Here is a 13,316-nt window from a genome sequence, read left to right as displayed (position 1 = left end):
GCTGCCAATTTCATGAGGATCTCTCTTAAAAATATCGGCTGGTTTTGGGGAGGAAGAGACAAGAACTTCAGCTTCCACCAAGGATTCAGGTCTTTACTGTAAATTCCTCTTTAGTGTCAGTGAATCCAAAAGGGAGGTGGCAGGCATGAGAAAATTAGTTGCAGGGAAAATGGCACAGATAGGATGGCCAGGATGGGCCAAACCGCCTCTTGTACCACAATAGGTTACATCACATTCCAATGTACGCTGCATGCGCCAACTTACAAGAAACTACGCAGTTCTCACAAAATATTCTATAGAAAATAGAAACTCAAATTCAGTAACTGAACACAAACCTCATTTTATTCTTAGTTTAAATACAAAGTTTTTTTTTCCTATTACCTTCAGGAGTACCTCCAAGGGTCACCCATGCCACACAGGTCAAAGGGTAGAGGCCAGGCTAAGAGTGGTCCACTGGGTTCAGCTCCGGGCCAACAACCCTGACTGGTCAAACAATCATTATGGAAGCAGGAATGAAGAATCCTTCTAAGTGTGACGGTGTTCCTGAGTCTCCACTCTCAGCCAAGCAAGACCTGAGCGAAAACCGAGAGGAAGCTACTGACACGATGAAGGAAGCAGCGAACGCCGCCAGAGACGGAGGACCTTCATTGCTGCCCTAAACACCAGCAGTGTAACACGAGAAGTAGTCATTTGATTAAGTGAGAATATTGCATCACAAGCTTTCTGTGGATGTTACAATCAAATCAGAGGGTTAAAACGATTACAGGCAAAGATATTACATGGTGGAGGAGTGATAGATAGCAGAGCTAGGAACTAATTATATAAAAATCATTCTAAATTCCCATTGAGTGGCAAAATTGTGGAACTCACCCACTGCTCTAGATTCCAATACCTGAAGTCTTGTGTGTGGTAATCCGTAGATTTAAAGCAGAGGTTGTTAGGCTCTTGATGAGCAAGGGCAAAGGTTGCAGGCAAACAGGGTTGAAAGGGTTAACAGATCAACTGTGACAGAATGGTAGAGCTAACTGATAGGCTGAATGGACAAATTCTGCTCATGTCCTAGGGTCACTGGAGGGAATGGGGCAGAAGTAGACTTGAAGAGCTGGATAAGGATGTGACCATGAGACAGTGAGTATATAGAGGGATGGAAGGCAAAGTTTAAAACACCAGCAATGACTTGGGCTGTCCAGGTTGAAGACTTCCAGCTTTTTTTGTTAAGCCAACCTCAACTGGTACCACGATTATCTATTCCACAAGTGAAATGTTGATGCTAGAGCTTGTCCAAATCAAACAAGGTACTTAATTGAACGAGAGTCCATTAAAACTTCCCTCCAAACCCAAAGAGAAACATGGGGCAATGACAGAGGAGAAAAAGCATTTATAGAAATGGTCCATTGACCCGGGGACAGAAGACAGACAGGGAACTTGCTGAGAAAGCTTCATCTGCTTACAGGCAGCCACAAATTGAGGTGTACAATTTATACATTCTTTGACGATAAATGGGCTTTGAATCTTTTGACTTTTGAAAACTGAATTACCCCCCATCCTCAGGAGGAATTTTAATCATTCCCAAACCATGCAAAGTGGACGTTTGTACGTCACTTCAGCCCTTGTTTTGGAACCCACATTGAGCAGTCTGCAGCAAACTTCAGAAAGTGTTGCTCTACAAGACCAAACTGCTACATCCATCGCGATCTTACCATTACAGAATTCATTCACCTCCCCCAATCTTTTTGCCTGGGGTCTCACCCCAAAAATCCATCACATCTAAGAAAGGATAAATTGGGCATAGTGTGATACCGAAGGAGAGGTGTCGGCAACCATCAGCTACACACAAGCTCAGCAGCCTAATATGTTCCAGGGATTCAAATGTCTGAGCTAACCAGGGCAAGTGGGTGGGTGAGATTCATGAGGACTTGGGCAGAATGAGGAAGGTAGAGATGTCAAATTCATCAACTCCAACTTAAATAACTTCAGCATGCTTCAAGGAGAAAGCCTCTCACTTCTAATATAAGTGGGAACAGGAGGTTAGGAGGGAGCAGGGGGTGTTTTATACAAGAGCAGGCAATTTATCCATAAGTGCCTTCAACATCAAACCCAAAAATAACATGGCCACCTGGAATCGCCTCCCTGACACTGGGTTTAGGTAGCGGTTCTAACTGGGGCAACAGGGTTCACGGAGGTGCAGGGTTAGGGTTGAGCTATAAACAGCCTGATCATCAGGGACACGCATGGAAAACAGCAAATAGTCTCAGATCCTGGAGAATGCTTTACACCGCTGTGGCGAAACCCACGCGGTTGTTGGTGCGGTCAAAGATGCTGTAATAGCGGCCAATGAAAACGTCGCCCAAGATCCAGAGTGGTCCAGCAGGGGGTGGGATGTCCATGGCCATGAATCCACTAAGGCATATAGTCCTTCCAAACTTGGTGATCTAGGGAATGAAGAGATTATGAGTTAACTATCTGTGTACACCACAGGGGTTCCCAGCCTTCACATCATGGAACCCAGGTTGGAAACCCCTGGCCCAAAGCAAATCCCAAAGACAGACTGTGGATATTAAGGAATTCTACCTCAGCTCAGAACAGGTAGAAACCAAATGACCCATTGCTATATCATCCAACAGGGATCTGCATTTTATAATGCTAAAATGGACACTTGAACTCCACTCATGCAGCAATGAATCCATTTCAGGAATAGATCACAAAACCCACAAAGGAGAACCATAGAACTTCATTACCTAGCAAGAACATGGAACTTGCTCCTAAAGGGAGCATTATTCAAAAGAGCATTTATTTTGAAATAGTGGGTATATTATACTCCCTTGAGATTTGTTTGCCTGTAGGTAGCCACACAGAAAGAAGCCTGAAAGAATCCAATTAAAAAAAAGACCAACACCTAACCCTCCCTGCACGTAAAGAAAAACAATAGAAATGAGCAACAGCAGCATCCCGAACCAAACTGAGTCATCAGATCCAAATCCTCAGAGTAGGCCCGAAGCCTTGGTATTCAATTCCTCCTATTAGCGGGACAAAACGCTGCCAAGTTCATAGACACGAAGCACGGCAACCAGAGATGGTCTCCACGATGACAAGGCTGTGAGACTGCCCCCGGCTACTGAGCTTTGTATCGGATTGAAAACGGGCAGATGTAGGTGGAAGCTGGACAAATCGAGGGTAAAAAATAAAATGAAATGGGGCAACTAGGATGGAGTGCTGGCATAAGGACATGAGCCCAGATGGCAACTTGCTGAGTAGAAACCTGAATAGAAGGGTCAATGTTAACCCCTCTACAAGAGATTAGAGTGCTCCACATCTTACAGGATAGGGCAATAGATTTTAAACCTCTGCTGTTTCCCATCCATGGGTTTCAGGCAGAACAACCCAACCTGGTAACTAAACTCAAAGGCCCAGAGGACAACCTGTGAAACACAGACCGATGACGCCATGAAAAATTTCACTGGCGCTTGATATTGGAGATATGGAGGGTTGGGTGGGGACGGGCACAGGGTCACCCAGTCACCACCATCTGCGCTCTTTGATGTTGGGCCCAAGTTCAAGCTATGTCAAGAGCAGGGGGCGTGCATGGCAAGTAGGCTTCAGAGAGGAGTCGACCCCTAACCCAGCAACAAGGGTCTCAGTGAGCAGCACTTCATTCACCTTAGGTGGCTCAGACAGATTCTGTCACCCTGGAGATGGGCCTTATGGCCCACTGGGTCCAAGTGATCAGCCACACATTCATACCAATCCTACACCAGTTCTATTAAATTCCCTCCTCCTCCCCATCAACTCCCTGTCCCCAGATTCCAGAACTAGTCATAGTGCAATCACTCTGGTCGAGTACAAGGTCCTCCTAAGAGGTTGCCTATTAGTGGGTCCTCAGATAGCTGGAGCTGGCCGGAGGGTCTAGTGGAATCAGCACTGGAGTTTGATACGAGTGGTTCCAGGTTCAAATCAGGCTGGGTCCTTGCACATGACAAGAACAAGCCATTTTAAAATGAAACAGCTGTTTTGTTCGGGGGAATCTTGCTGTACAAAAATACCAACACAGGATTGTTGTCTCAAGTAGCGACTTGCTGGAGCTGAGGGACCTTGTACTTTAATAAGACAAGTTGGGAAATAACAGCTAGAAATGGAACGCGTCCCATTCCCAGAGCTATTTAGTGCTCATCTTAATCAGAACAGCAGAGAGAAAAAAAAGCAGCAAAAATTAAGCCACGTGGCCACAGGCAATTAACTGGCCAGCTGCCTCACCTTCATCACGTAATCCTTCCCGGTCAGCAAGAACTCCTTGCCTCCCAGCGTGAAGGTGACACTGGGGAGAGTCGGAATCTTGGCGCAGTTGATCATGTACTGTCGATGGAAAGGGAACGGAACATCAGTGCAAACTTTTACAAAGTCTTGTGTGTCAACAGTCACCACCTCAGCACATCCCTTGTTCAATAAGACACTCGTTCTACAAGCCTCCGCTGCAGCCAAACCAAGCACCAACTTCCAAACGCAGCAAGGAAGTAAAATTACTCATGTACGCAGCACCATGCACCATCCCGAGATTCACTTTCTTGCAGGCATTCAGTGGCATCATACAATTAATGAAGAACTTCACATAATGAAGACATACAACCAATCTACAAATAAAAATTATGAAAGTAATAAATATTGAAAGCAAATCCATAGGTTGTACAATCAGTTCAGGTGTTGAGGTGAGTGACATTATCCTCTATTGGCTGTAGGGTAATAATGGCTCCCAAACCCAGTGGCATGGGACCCTGCCCTCCCCCACCAGAGGCTCCCAAACCTGGTGGCATGGGACTCCCACCCCCACCCCAAGAGGCTCCTAAGCCTCCTTCCTATTGGCAGCACTAGGACTAGGCAAATCAGTAACTCATCTGGCATTAACTGAAGAATGAATACTGGCCAGCATAATGGAAAACAGTAACCCTCCCTGCTGAGAAAGCACACCATTATTATGTCAAGTGTGTGGAGCAGGATTTCAGGCCAAGATTTCACACTCAGAACACCTACTCTCCCAGCCCTGCATTTTCTGGTCTTTACCTCCATCATAATTCAATTACCCAGTCACAGGTGCTTGAGATAGGTCACTGTGCACCATTTGAGACCACAATTTAATTGGCCAAGTGCTTCGTAACCAAAGATTGTGAAAGGCTGTACAAGTGACATAACTGAGCCATACAAAGATATTAGAGCAGTATTAAGAGCAGGATTAGAGTGAAACTGAAGTATATTTGGGGAGGTGTTCTGGAGCCTGGGCCCATAGCTGAAAGCACAGCCACAGGTTTCTCGTGGCATGCTAGCATAGCTATTACAATAGCAGCAACCCATGTTCAATTGCACTCTTCCCCCGTGATCACATGGGCTTCCGCCCGTATTCCAACATGGGTTAGTAAGTGGTGTGGGTCTAATTGGGTGGCACTGGCTCAGTGGTTCGAAAGGGCCTGTTACTGGGCTGCACCTCCAAATAAAAAAAATTAACCTCGGATCAGTGAAGTGATTTGGAGATCGGCAAGAGTGTAGGGACCAGGTAGTGTTGTGCAGGAGGTCCTGATATTGTGGTATGGTGTGGAGTTGAGACAATGGTAGGATACAATAGAAATAAAAGCAGAGGGAACTATTAAAATATTCTCATATCATATGCCAAAGCATGCTCAACTTCCTTGTTGTAGGCTGGAGGTTTGCGTGCCTCAATGACCCGGAGAGCTATGTTGGCTGGAGTCGGGGCTTTATGATTTGGCTCTTGGTAGGGTCACCCATGCCAAACAGGTCAAAGGCCAGACTAAGAGTAGTCCACTAGGTTCAAGGGTTCAGCTCAGGGCCAACAACCCTGATGGGCAAAACAAAATTGTTATGGAAACAGCAATGAAGGATCCTTCTACATCTGAGTGTGACGGTATTCCTGAGTCTCCACCCGGGACTTTCTGACTGACAGTAGTGAAAACTGAGAGGAAGCTACTGACATGAAGGAAGCCCTGAGCACCGCCAGATATGGACGACTTTCATTGCTGCCCTAAACAACAGCAGAACAAGCGAAGCAAGCACAAAGTGCATGGAACAAATAAGAGTCATTTTGGACAAGACAAAATCTGCAGATGCTGGAAATCCACAGCAACACACACAAAATGCCAGAGGAACTCAGCAGGTCAGGCAGCATCTATGGAAAAGAGTAAACAGTCAACATTTCTGGCCGAGTCGCCTCTTGAGAACTGAGAACGAAGGTAGAAGATGCCAAAATAAAAAGGGTGGGGGGGTGGAGGAGGAGGTGATGATGGTGGCTAACTAGTGATAGAAGCCAGCTGGGTGGGAACAGTCAAGGGATAGAGAAGGAATCTGACAGGAGAGGAGAGAGTGGACCACAGGAGAAAGGTAAGGGAAGGAGGAGGGGACCCAAGGGGAAGTAATAGACAGGGGAGGTCAGAGTGGGGAATTGGGGAGAGGGTGGAGGAGAAGAAATTTGTTCACAAGAAATCAATATTCATGCCATCGAGTTGGAGACTACCCAAACAGAATACAAGGGGTTGCTCCTCCACCCTGAACAGTGCCCTCATCTGGGAGGTTATGGACTGACACATCAAAATGGGAATACCTAGTGAGGCCCAGATAAAGAAACAGACAAAGATTTTAGCAACAGCTGAGAAAGGCAGTGGAACCACAAGCCTTTCTGATTCTGGTACTAACCTACACCACAGGAAACCGATCTTGTTCAGTAACATGGATGTGGAAGCTTTAGAGAGGGTGCAGAGGAGATTTGCCAGGATGCTGCCTGGATTAAAGAGCATGTCTTATGAGGATAGGCTGAGCAAGCTAGGGCTTCTCTTTTGAGCAAATGAGATTGAGAAATGACTTGAGGAATGTACACGGTAAGATGCTCAGGTAGGGGGGATAGCCAGGAGATTTGTTCCCCCCCCCCCCAGGCAGAAATTGCTAATATGAGGGGGCATTTTTTTTAATTGATTTTTTTTAGTGCATTTCTACAGCCACTACAAGCAAAATCCCAAAAGCAAAATGAAGATTAATACAATGCAAAATAAACACATTATATAGTTCAAAGCAGTAAGGAAAAAGCACCCAGAAAAAAAAAGTTAGTATTCCCCCCCCCCACCCTCACAGGAAAAAAATACTCCAGGCCAACCATTACAAGATGTAAAAAAAAATTTAAAAAATAAATTTAATCGGAGCATTAAAGTTTTAAAGGTAACTGGAAGTATTGGAGAATGTCAGAGGCAAGTTCTTTACACAGAATGGTGAGTGCATGGGCACCCTGCCAGGGGTAGTGGTAAAAGCAACATGGATGACTGAAAAAAAAAATGGAGGGTTACGTTAGAGGGAATGGGGTAGATTGAACTTAGTAGGTTAAGGGGTTGCCACAGTGTGCCAAAGGGCCTGTACTGTGCTGTAGTGTTGTTCTAATGCTCCTGTAGATCATGATTCACCATAGCAAAGTTGCCGAGTAAACGCACTTATTGTTCATTGCCCAACTTAATGTAAGAGGGCTCCATGTACCTCTCCCTGAATGATGGGCAGTGCACCAATGGCCTTCTGAAGGGCTTCAATCTCTTGCACAGGCCCAACGATGAGCGACGTTCCTGTGTCCACTATCGCCTGGCAACCTCCCTTGCACAGGGTCAGTTGACTGCCTACAGATACCCTGCATGGGGGAGGGAAAAAAAAAGCACAGGAATGAAGAGATTTCTTTCAACCTGCCCAAAGAAATTTGATTAAAATTTTCTCCAAGGCAGCAAGTTTTCCACTATCCAGTCATTTGGCAGTTTGGTCATGGAAAACATGCAGATTCCATGCAGTCAGCATCCGAGGCCAGGTTTGAACCCGTGTTGTCAGGGCAATGAGGCAGCAGCTGTATTACTTTAAGTCATAGGAGCAAATGAGGCCCACCAAGTCTACTCTGCCATCCCATCAGTGATTCATTTTCCCCTCAGAACCCCATTTGCCTGCTTCCTCCATACACATCTTTGATAACTTTATCAAGAAACTCAACTTCCCCTTTTAAACATACCTAATGACATGGCCTCCACAGCCATCTATGGCAATGAATTCCACGGTTTCACCACCCTGTCCCCAAAGAAATTCTTCCATCTCTTCTAGAGGGGCATCATTCTATTCTGAATCTGTGCCCTCTGGTCTTAGACTCCCCCCACCATAGAAAATATCCTCTCAACATCCACTATCTGGACTTTCCAATACTCAATAGGTTTATTTGATAATTTCCCCCACCCCCCTCATTCTAATAAAGTTCAAGGCCCAGAGCCAGAAAAAACTTCATACATTAACCCTTTAATTCCCAGGATCATACTCAAGAACATCCTCTGGACCCTCTCAAATGCCAGCTCATCCTCCCTTAGTTAAGGGGCCTGGAACTGCTCACAATACTCCAAGTGTAATCCAGCCAGTGCCTTATGAAGCCTCAGCATTACACCCCTGCTCTTTTATTCCTCTCAAAATGAATGCCAACATTGCATATGCCTTCCTCACCAGCGACTCTACCTGCAAACATACCTTTGGGGAATCCCACGAGCTTCCCTTGAGGCTTACTGCAAAATTTACTGCACACGATTGCACAACTTCTTTAGAAGTGTTGGCCTTATCAATTGGAACAATATCCAACAGTCTAGAGAGGGCCGGCCAATTCAGTTCCACAAAAGTTCCTGGTGTTGGATTAATGAAGGTGTACTCTGAACTCCATGAGGACTTTGGCTTCTGAAGCAAGTGTCCCCAGCCCTCAAGACATGCCAAGTTCAAGATCAAGGTCCCTGCTCTGGTGAGCATTAGAAATTCCGAGCACGTTTTCTGCAAAGATTGTGGAAGCTCCCACGACTGAATAACTGGCTTCTGCTATGAACGAACAAGACTTTAGGGGAGGCAGAGAGAGGCAACTCCGCCTTGGACAGTCCCACTCTAGGCTCAGCAAGGGTTGGGCATCAAGGCTAGCAACCCCACCTGTAAGAATCAACTAAAGCTGCAAGGACCTCACTCCTGGGACAGGAAAGATCTCAAGCCGAGCTACGGGGCCAAGCAACCTTCTATTCAGCCCAAGGCAGAGGTCTCTGGCCAGCTGCTGTTGGTGGCCTATGCACCAGTAGCGATGCGCCCAAGTTCTGAGAAGCACCCGCTACACCTGCACATTTGTGAAACAGTACAGTTTACAGATGCTGGAATTCCACACACAGACAATGCTGGAGGAGATCAGCAGGTCAGGCAGCGTCTATGGAGGGAAACGGTCGATGTTTTGGGACAAGATTCTTCCATCAGGAGTGGAAAGGAAGGGGGACAGAAGCCAGAACAAGGTGGTGTGGGGGCAGGGAGGGAGAGGAGCACAAGTTGGCAGGTGAGGGAGTAAGTGGGTAGGTGGGGGTGGTGATGGGAAGAGGCAACTTGCTGCCGAGTTCCTCCGGCATTTTGTGCGTGATGCCCAGGAATTGTATCCGGGAGGCAAGAGCTCATGAAAATAAACACACAAAAGTGCAGAAGAGGCAAAGCTGGCCTGGACTTACTTGTCAGCCTTTATCTGCCAGTAGGCCTGGCGTGTGACATTCAAATAGTGGAAGTCTCCAGTATAGTACTTGGGGTCAGTCCCTCCCAGCAACAGTTCACCTCCAGGCCGAGAACTCGGGTCCCTGAAACAGAGAAACGGAAGGCAATGAACGTTAGAAAATGGTAAAAGACCAACAGAACAGCAAGATTCCAGGATTGGGGAAGAGGAAAATGAACGGAGCAGGATACGCCACAGACAAAACCCACCTGTTCAGGTAAAAGGAGAAGACATTCTTTTCCAATATCTTCTGTTTCATCATGTTATCAAAGACAGGCAGGACGCCATCAACAGAAATTTTTGGGTAGGCCATGCCAAGGATTCCATCGAACTTTGCAGCGAGGAACATCAATCCCGGCTGCTTAACTGCCTCGGCAAAGGTCTGCAATGGAACTTTCAAGTCACCAATCTGGAAAATCAGGAGTGAACCAACCGTTATTACCCAATAGCCACCAGGCTTTTGAACAAGCATGGCTATCTTCACTCACCACCAGAATGAATACAACCCATGGACTCACTTTCAAGGACTCTCCAACTCATGTTCTTGTATTGTTTACTTACTATTAGTTTTGTATTTGCACAATTTGTCTTCTGTGGCACATTGAATGCCTGGTAGTCTGCGTCACAAACACGAGAAAATCTGCAGACGCTGGGAATCCAGAGCAACACACACCAAAATGCTGGAGGTACTCAGGTCAGGTGGCATCTGTGACCAAACAGTCAATGAGTCGGGCAGGGGACCCTTCATCCTGATGAACGGCCCAAAGCGTCAACTTTTTATTCAATTCTACAGGCGCTGCCTGACATGCTGAGTTCCTCCAGCATTTTGTGTGCATTGCCATAGTCTTTGCATGCATGCAGCTTTTCCCATCAATGCTATTGCATTTGTTTACTGTGAATGTCTGCAAGAAAATGAATCTCTGGGTAATATGGTGACATCATAAACAAGCTTTGATAACAAGATACTTTGAAGATCAGAGCTCCTCACTGGCCAGATAGGATAGGACTCGTAACAGTAACTTCCTTTGTTCCACTCTTCTCCTCCGACACAACCTTTAAAAGTTTGTTTCAGCTTACAAAACCTTTCCACACTCCTCAAATGTGCAACCTTCTTTCCAAGGGGGTGCCCCTCCAGTTATGGACCATCAACGTATTCAGTTCATCTGTGGTCATGTCACTATCTGCCATGACCCCAGGTCTGGAATTCCTTCAGAACCCCCCCCCCCCCCCCCACCTTAAACCTCCCTCTTTGACCAAAAGTGGGTTTTTTTGTTTACACAACATTTGGGTCAAATTTTGTTCAGCAGTCACTCGACTCCTCAGAAGAATTAGCTCCAAGAAAGGTGCTGCACATTTGCAACCCATTTCCACACTTCATACAACCGCAAGTTAGGAGAAAGTCAATGGTGCTTTGTATAGAAGGCGGAAAACCAAAGACAACCAGCTTCCGGAACACCCAAGTATCCTATACAGTGAAAGGGCCCACTAACTCCCTCGTCCCCTCTGGGCTAGTGCCCTTCCAGTTCACTCCACTGCAGCTAATGTGGAGTACATGAAGAGGGAGGGGAAACATAGCATACCCCCACCACTTTCTCAGGAAGGCTAAAGAAATTCATCATGCCTCTGTCAACCAACCAATTTTTAAATCAGTGCACCACAGGAAGCATCCTACCTGGATGCATAACGTTTCTTGTGCAAGAAACTACAGAGTTGTGGACACAGCTCAGCACAGCAGAGCACACAGCCTCCCCTCCGTGGACTCAGATTATGCTGCTTTACTGAGGCAGTGAAGTATTGACGAGAGCCCTACCCAACCCAGGCATCCTCTTGTCTCCCCTTGGGTGTTAATACAAAAAGCACACATCACCAGGCTTCTACCTGGAGGACAGCTTCTACCCACTGTTATTAGACTGTGAACCACTTGTCTGATAAGATGGACTGTTAGCCTCACAGTCTATCCAATATGATCTTATTGCTTACATGCACTGCACCTTTTCAGTAACTTTTACACTTTATTCTGCATTCCGTTATTGCTTTGCCTTATTCTAGCTCAATACACCATATAATGATTTTATCTGCGTGAACAGCATGCAAGACAAGCTTTAATTTATTATTGAGATACAGCGTGGAACAGCCCTCTAAGCCACACCACCCAGCATCTGCCAATTTAACCCAAACCTAATCACAGGGCAGTTTACAATGACCAATTAGCCTACTACCCAGCAAGTCTTTGTGCTGTGGGAGGAAACCAGACTACCACATTCCACAGGGAGAACATACAAACTCCTTACAGAGGACATTGGAATTGACCTTTGAATTATGACCCCCTCATTACAGCTAGGGGTCACAGTTCAAAATTCAATTCCAATTCATTTCTTGAGATCCTTAAGCTATCTAAATGTTTTCTCAATTGGTCAGATGGTCTACATGTCGATCTTCTTGGTGGCGTGGTAGTCTACCTTGCCATGTGTGACAATAACCTCATACCAAGTGGATGCCAATAGAATGTTCAAGTCAGGGTGCAGATCTTCTCACTGCCGCTGGTTCATCTGCTAGAGTGTTGAGTCAGGGACTCTTCACCTCCTTTACTGGACATGCCTTCTGCTCACAGCAAGTGTAACATGCCCACATCAACAAATTGACGACAATTGCTTCAAACACTCCCAGGATTAGAAGCAGCATCCATCAAGGATCCTCCATCCCCTCCCCACCATCCAGACTATACCATCTTTGCTATAACCACTGGGAAGATGGTACAGGGGCTTTAGCCCCACACCACCAGGTTCAGGAACAGTTTCAGTCTCCTGAAGCAGTGTGGATAAAGCCGATGGCAACGCAGACTCAATGGCCTAATTCTACTCCTACGTCATGTTCTTATGGACTCTGGGCAGCTTTCATGCAGATGCAGGCATCTGAGGTCTCATTGCCTGGACCTGCATTTTAAATCTAATCTGAAGATTGGTTGATGAAGTTATTATTCGCCAACTTCCAGTTAAGATGGCACCACTGACCTCTTGCAACAGCTCTCTGGTAGTTCAAAAGGCAAGAATTTCAACTAAAAACGTCTTTTCTGAAGTAAATTGTGTTAAATTATTTTTACAGTGAAGCGAGTTCCAGGGACGAGCCATATTGGTATGTTGCAGAATCGAAGCCGATGAAACAAGCCATTCAAAGTCTGAACAGAGGAGTTCCATTGCCTTTGCAACTGGCTTGGGCGTGAGGTCAGATCATTCAGGGCGCCAAGCTGATTTGGAAAGTTTGAGAGTGGCTTTGAGCTGTGTGGTGTGGTCTAAGCCCCAAGCCCTTTGCAACAGTGGCCCCACATCCTAATACCAGGTACAATCTGCTGTATGGCCAATTTAAACACTGGCCCATATAGATTGGAAAGACAGGGTGTTAGGATCAGAGGCGAGAGCCGATTTCTGCCTCACTGCTCTGCGTCATTTACTCCGCTCTTCCCTGCATTGAGACTGAGGGCTGCTCCAGGCCTCATGACTACAGACTTGCTTTCATTCTGAATGCTGTGTGCCTGCGTGATTTGTGTTCCTCTCTGCACATTGAGCGTTTGTTTTTGTTTTTTTTAAATTGGTTCTTTCATGTTTCTTGTTTTGTGGCTGCCTGTAAGGAGATGAATTTCAAGGTTGCATAACGTATACATACTTTATAATAAATGTAAGTATGAAATCACACTATAGTATTCTATGAAATATTTGTTATGAAACTCTTAAATGCTAACCAAGGTATGACTTAAACCAAG

General features: G+C 45.9%; 1 protein-coding gene across 1 annotated transcript in view; it reads right to left on the bottom strand.

The window, feature by feature from the left end:
* Positions 1-324: 324 nt before the first annotated feature.
* LOC132382913 (cathepsin D-like) overlaps positions 325-13,316 on the bottom strand; it is a 34,448-nt gene continuing 21,456 nt past the window's right edge. Inside the window, exons 5-9 of the mRNA XM_059953468.1 lie at positions 9,769-9,968; positions 9,522-9,644; positions 7,516-7,660; positions 4,252-4,350; positions 325-2,432 (exon numbers count right to left, since the gene is read on the bottom strand). Coding sequence (XP_059809451.1) covers positions 2,271-2,432; positions 4,252-4,350; positions 7,516-7,660; positions 9,522-9,644; positions 9,769-9,968 — 729 coding nt within the window. The 3' untranslated portion in view covers positions 325-2,270. The remainder of the gene's footprint in view (positions 2,433-4,251; positions 4,351-7,515; positions 7,661-9,521; positions 9,645-9,768; positions 9,969-13,316) is intronic.

This window comes from Hypanus sabinus, chromosome 29, assembly GCF_030144855.1.
Source record: "Hypanus sabinus isolate sHypSab1 chromosome 29, sHypSab1.hap1, whole genome shotgun sequence".
NCBI classification, from domain to species: domain Eukaryota; kingdom Metazoa; phylum Chordata; class Chondrichthyes; order Myliobatiformes; family Dasyatidae; genus Hypanus; species Hypanus sabinus.
The sequence above is the reverse complement of the archived record's forward strand: the minus strand, read 5'-3'. Positions and strand labels throughout refer to the sequence as shown.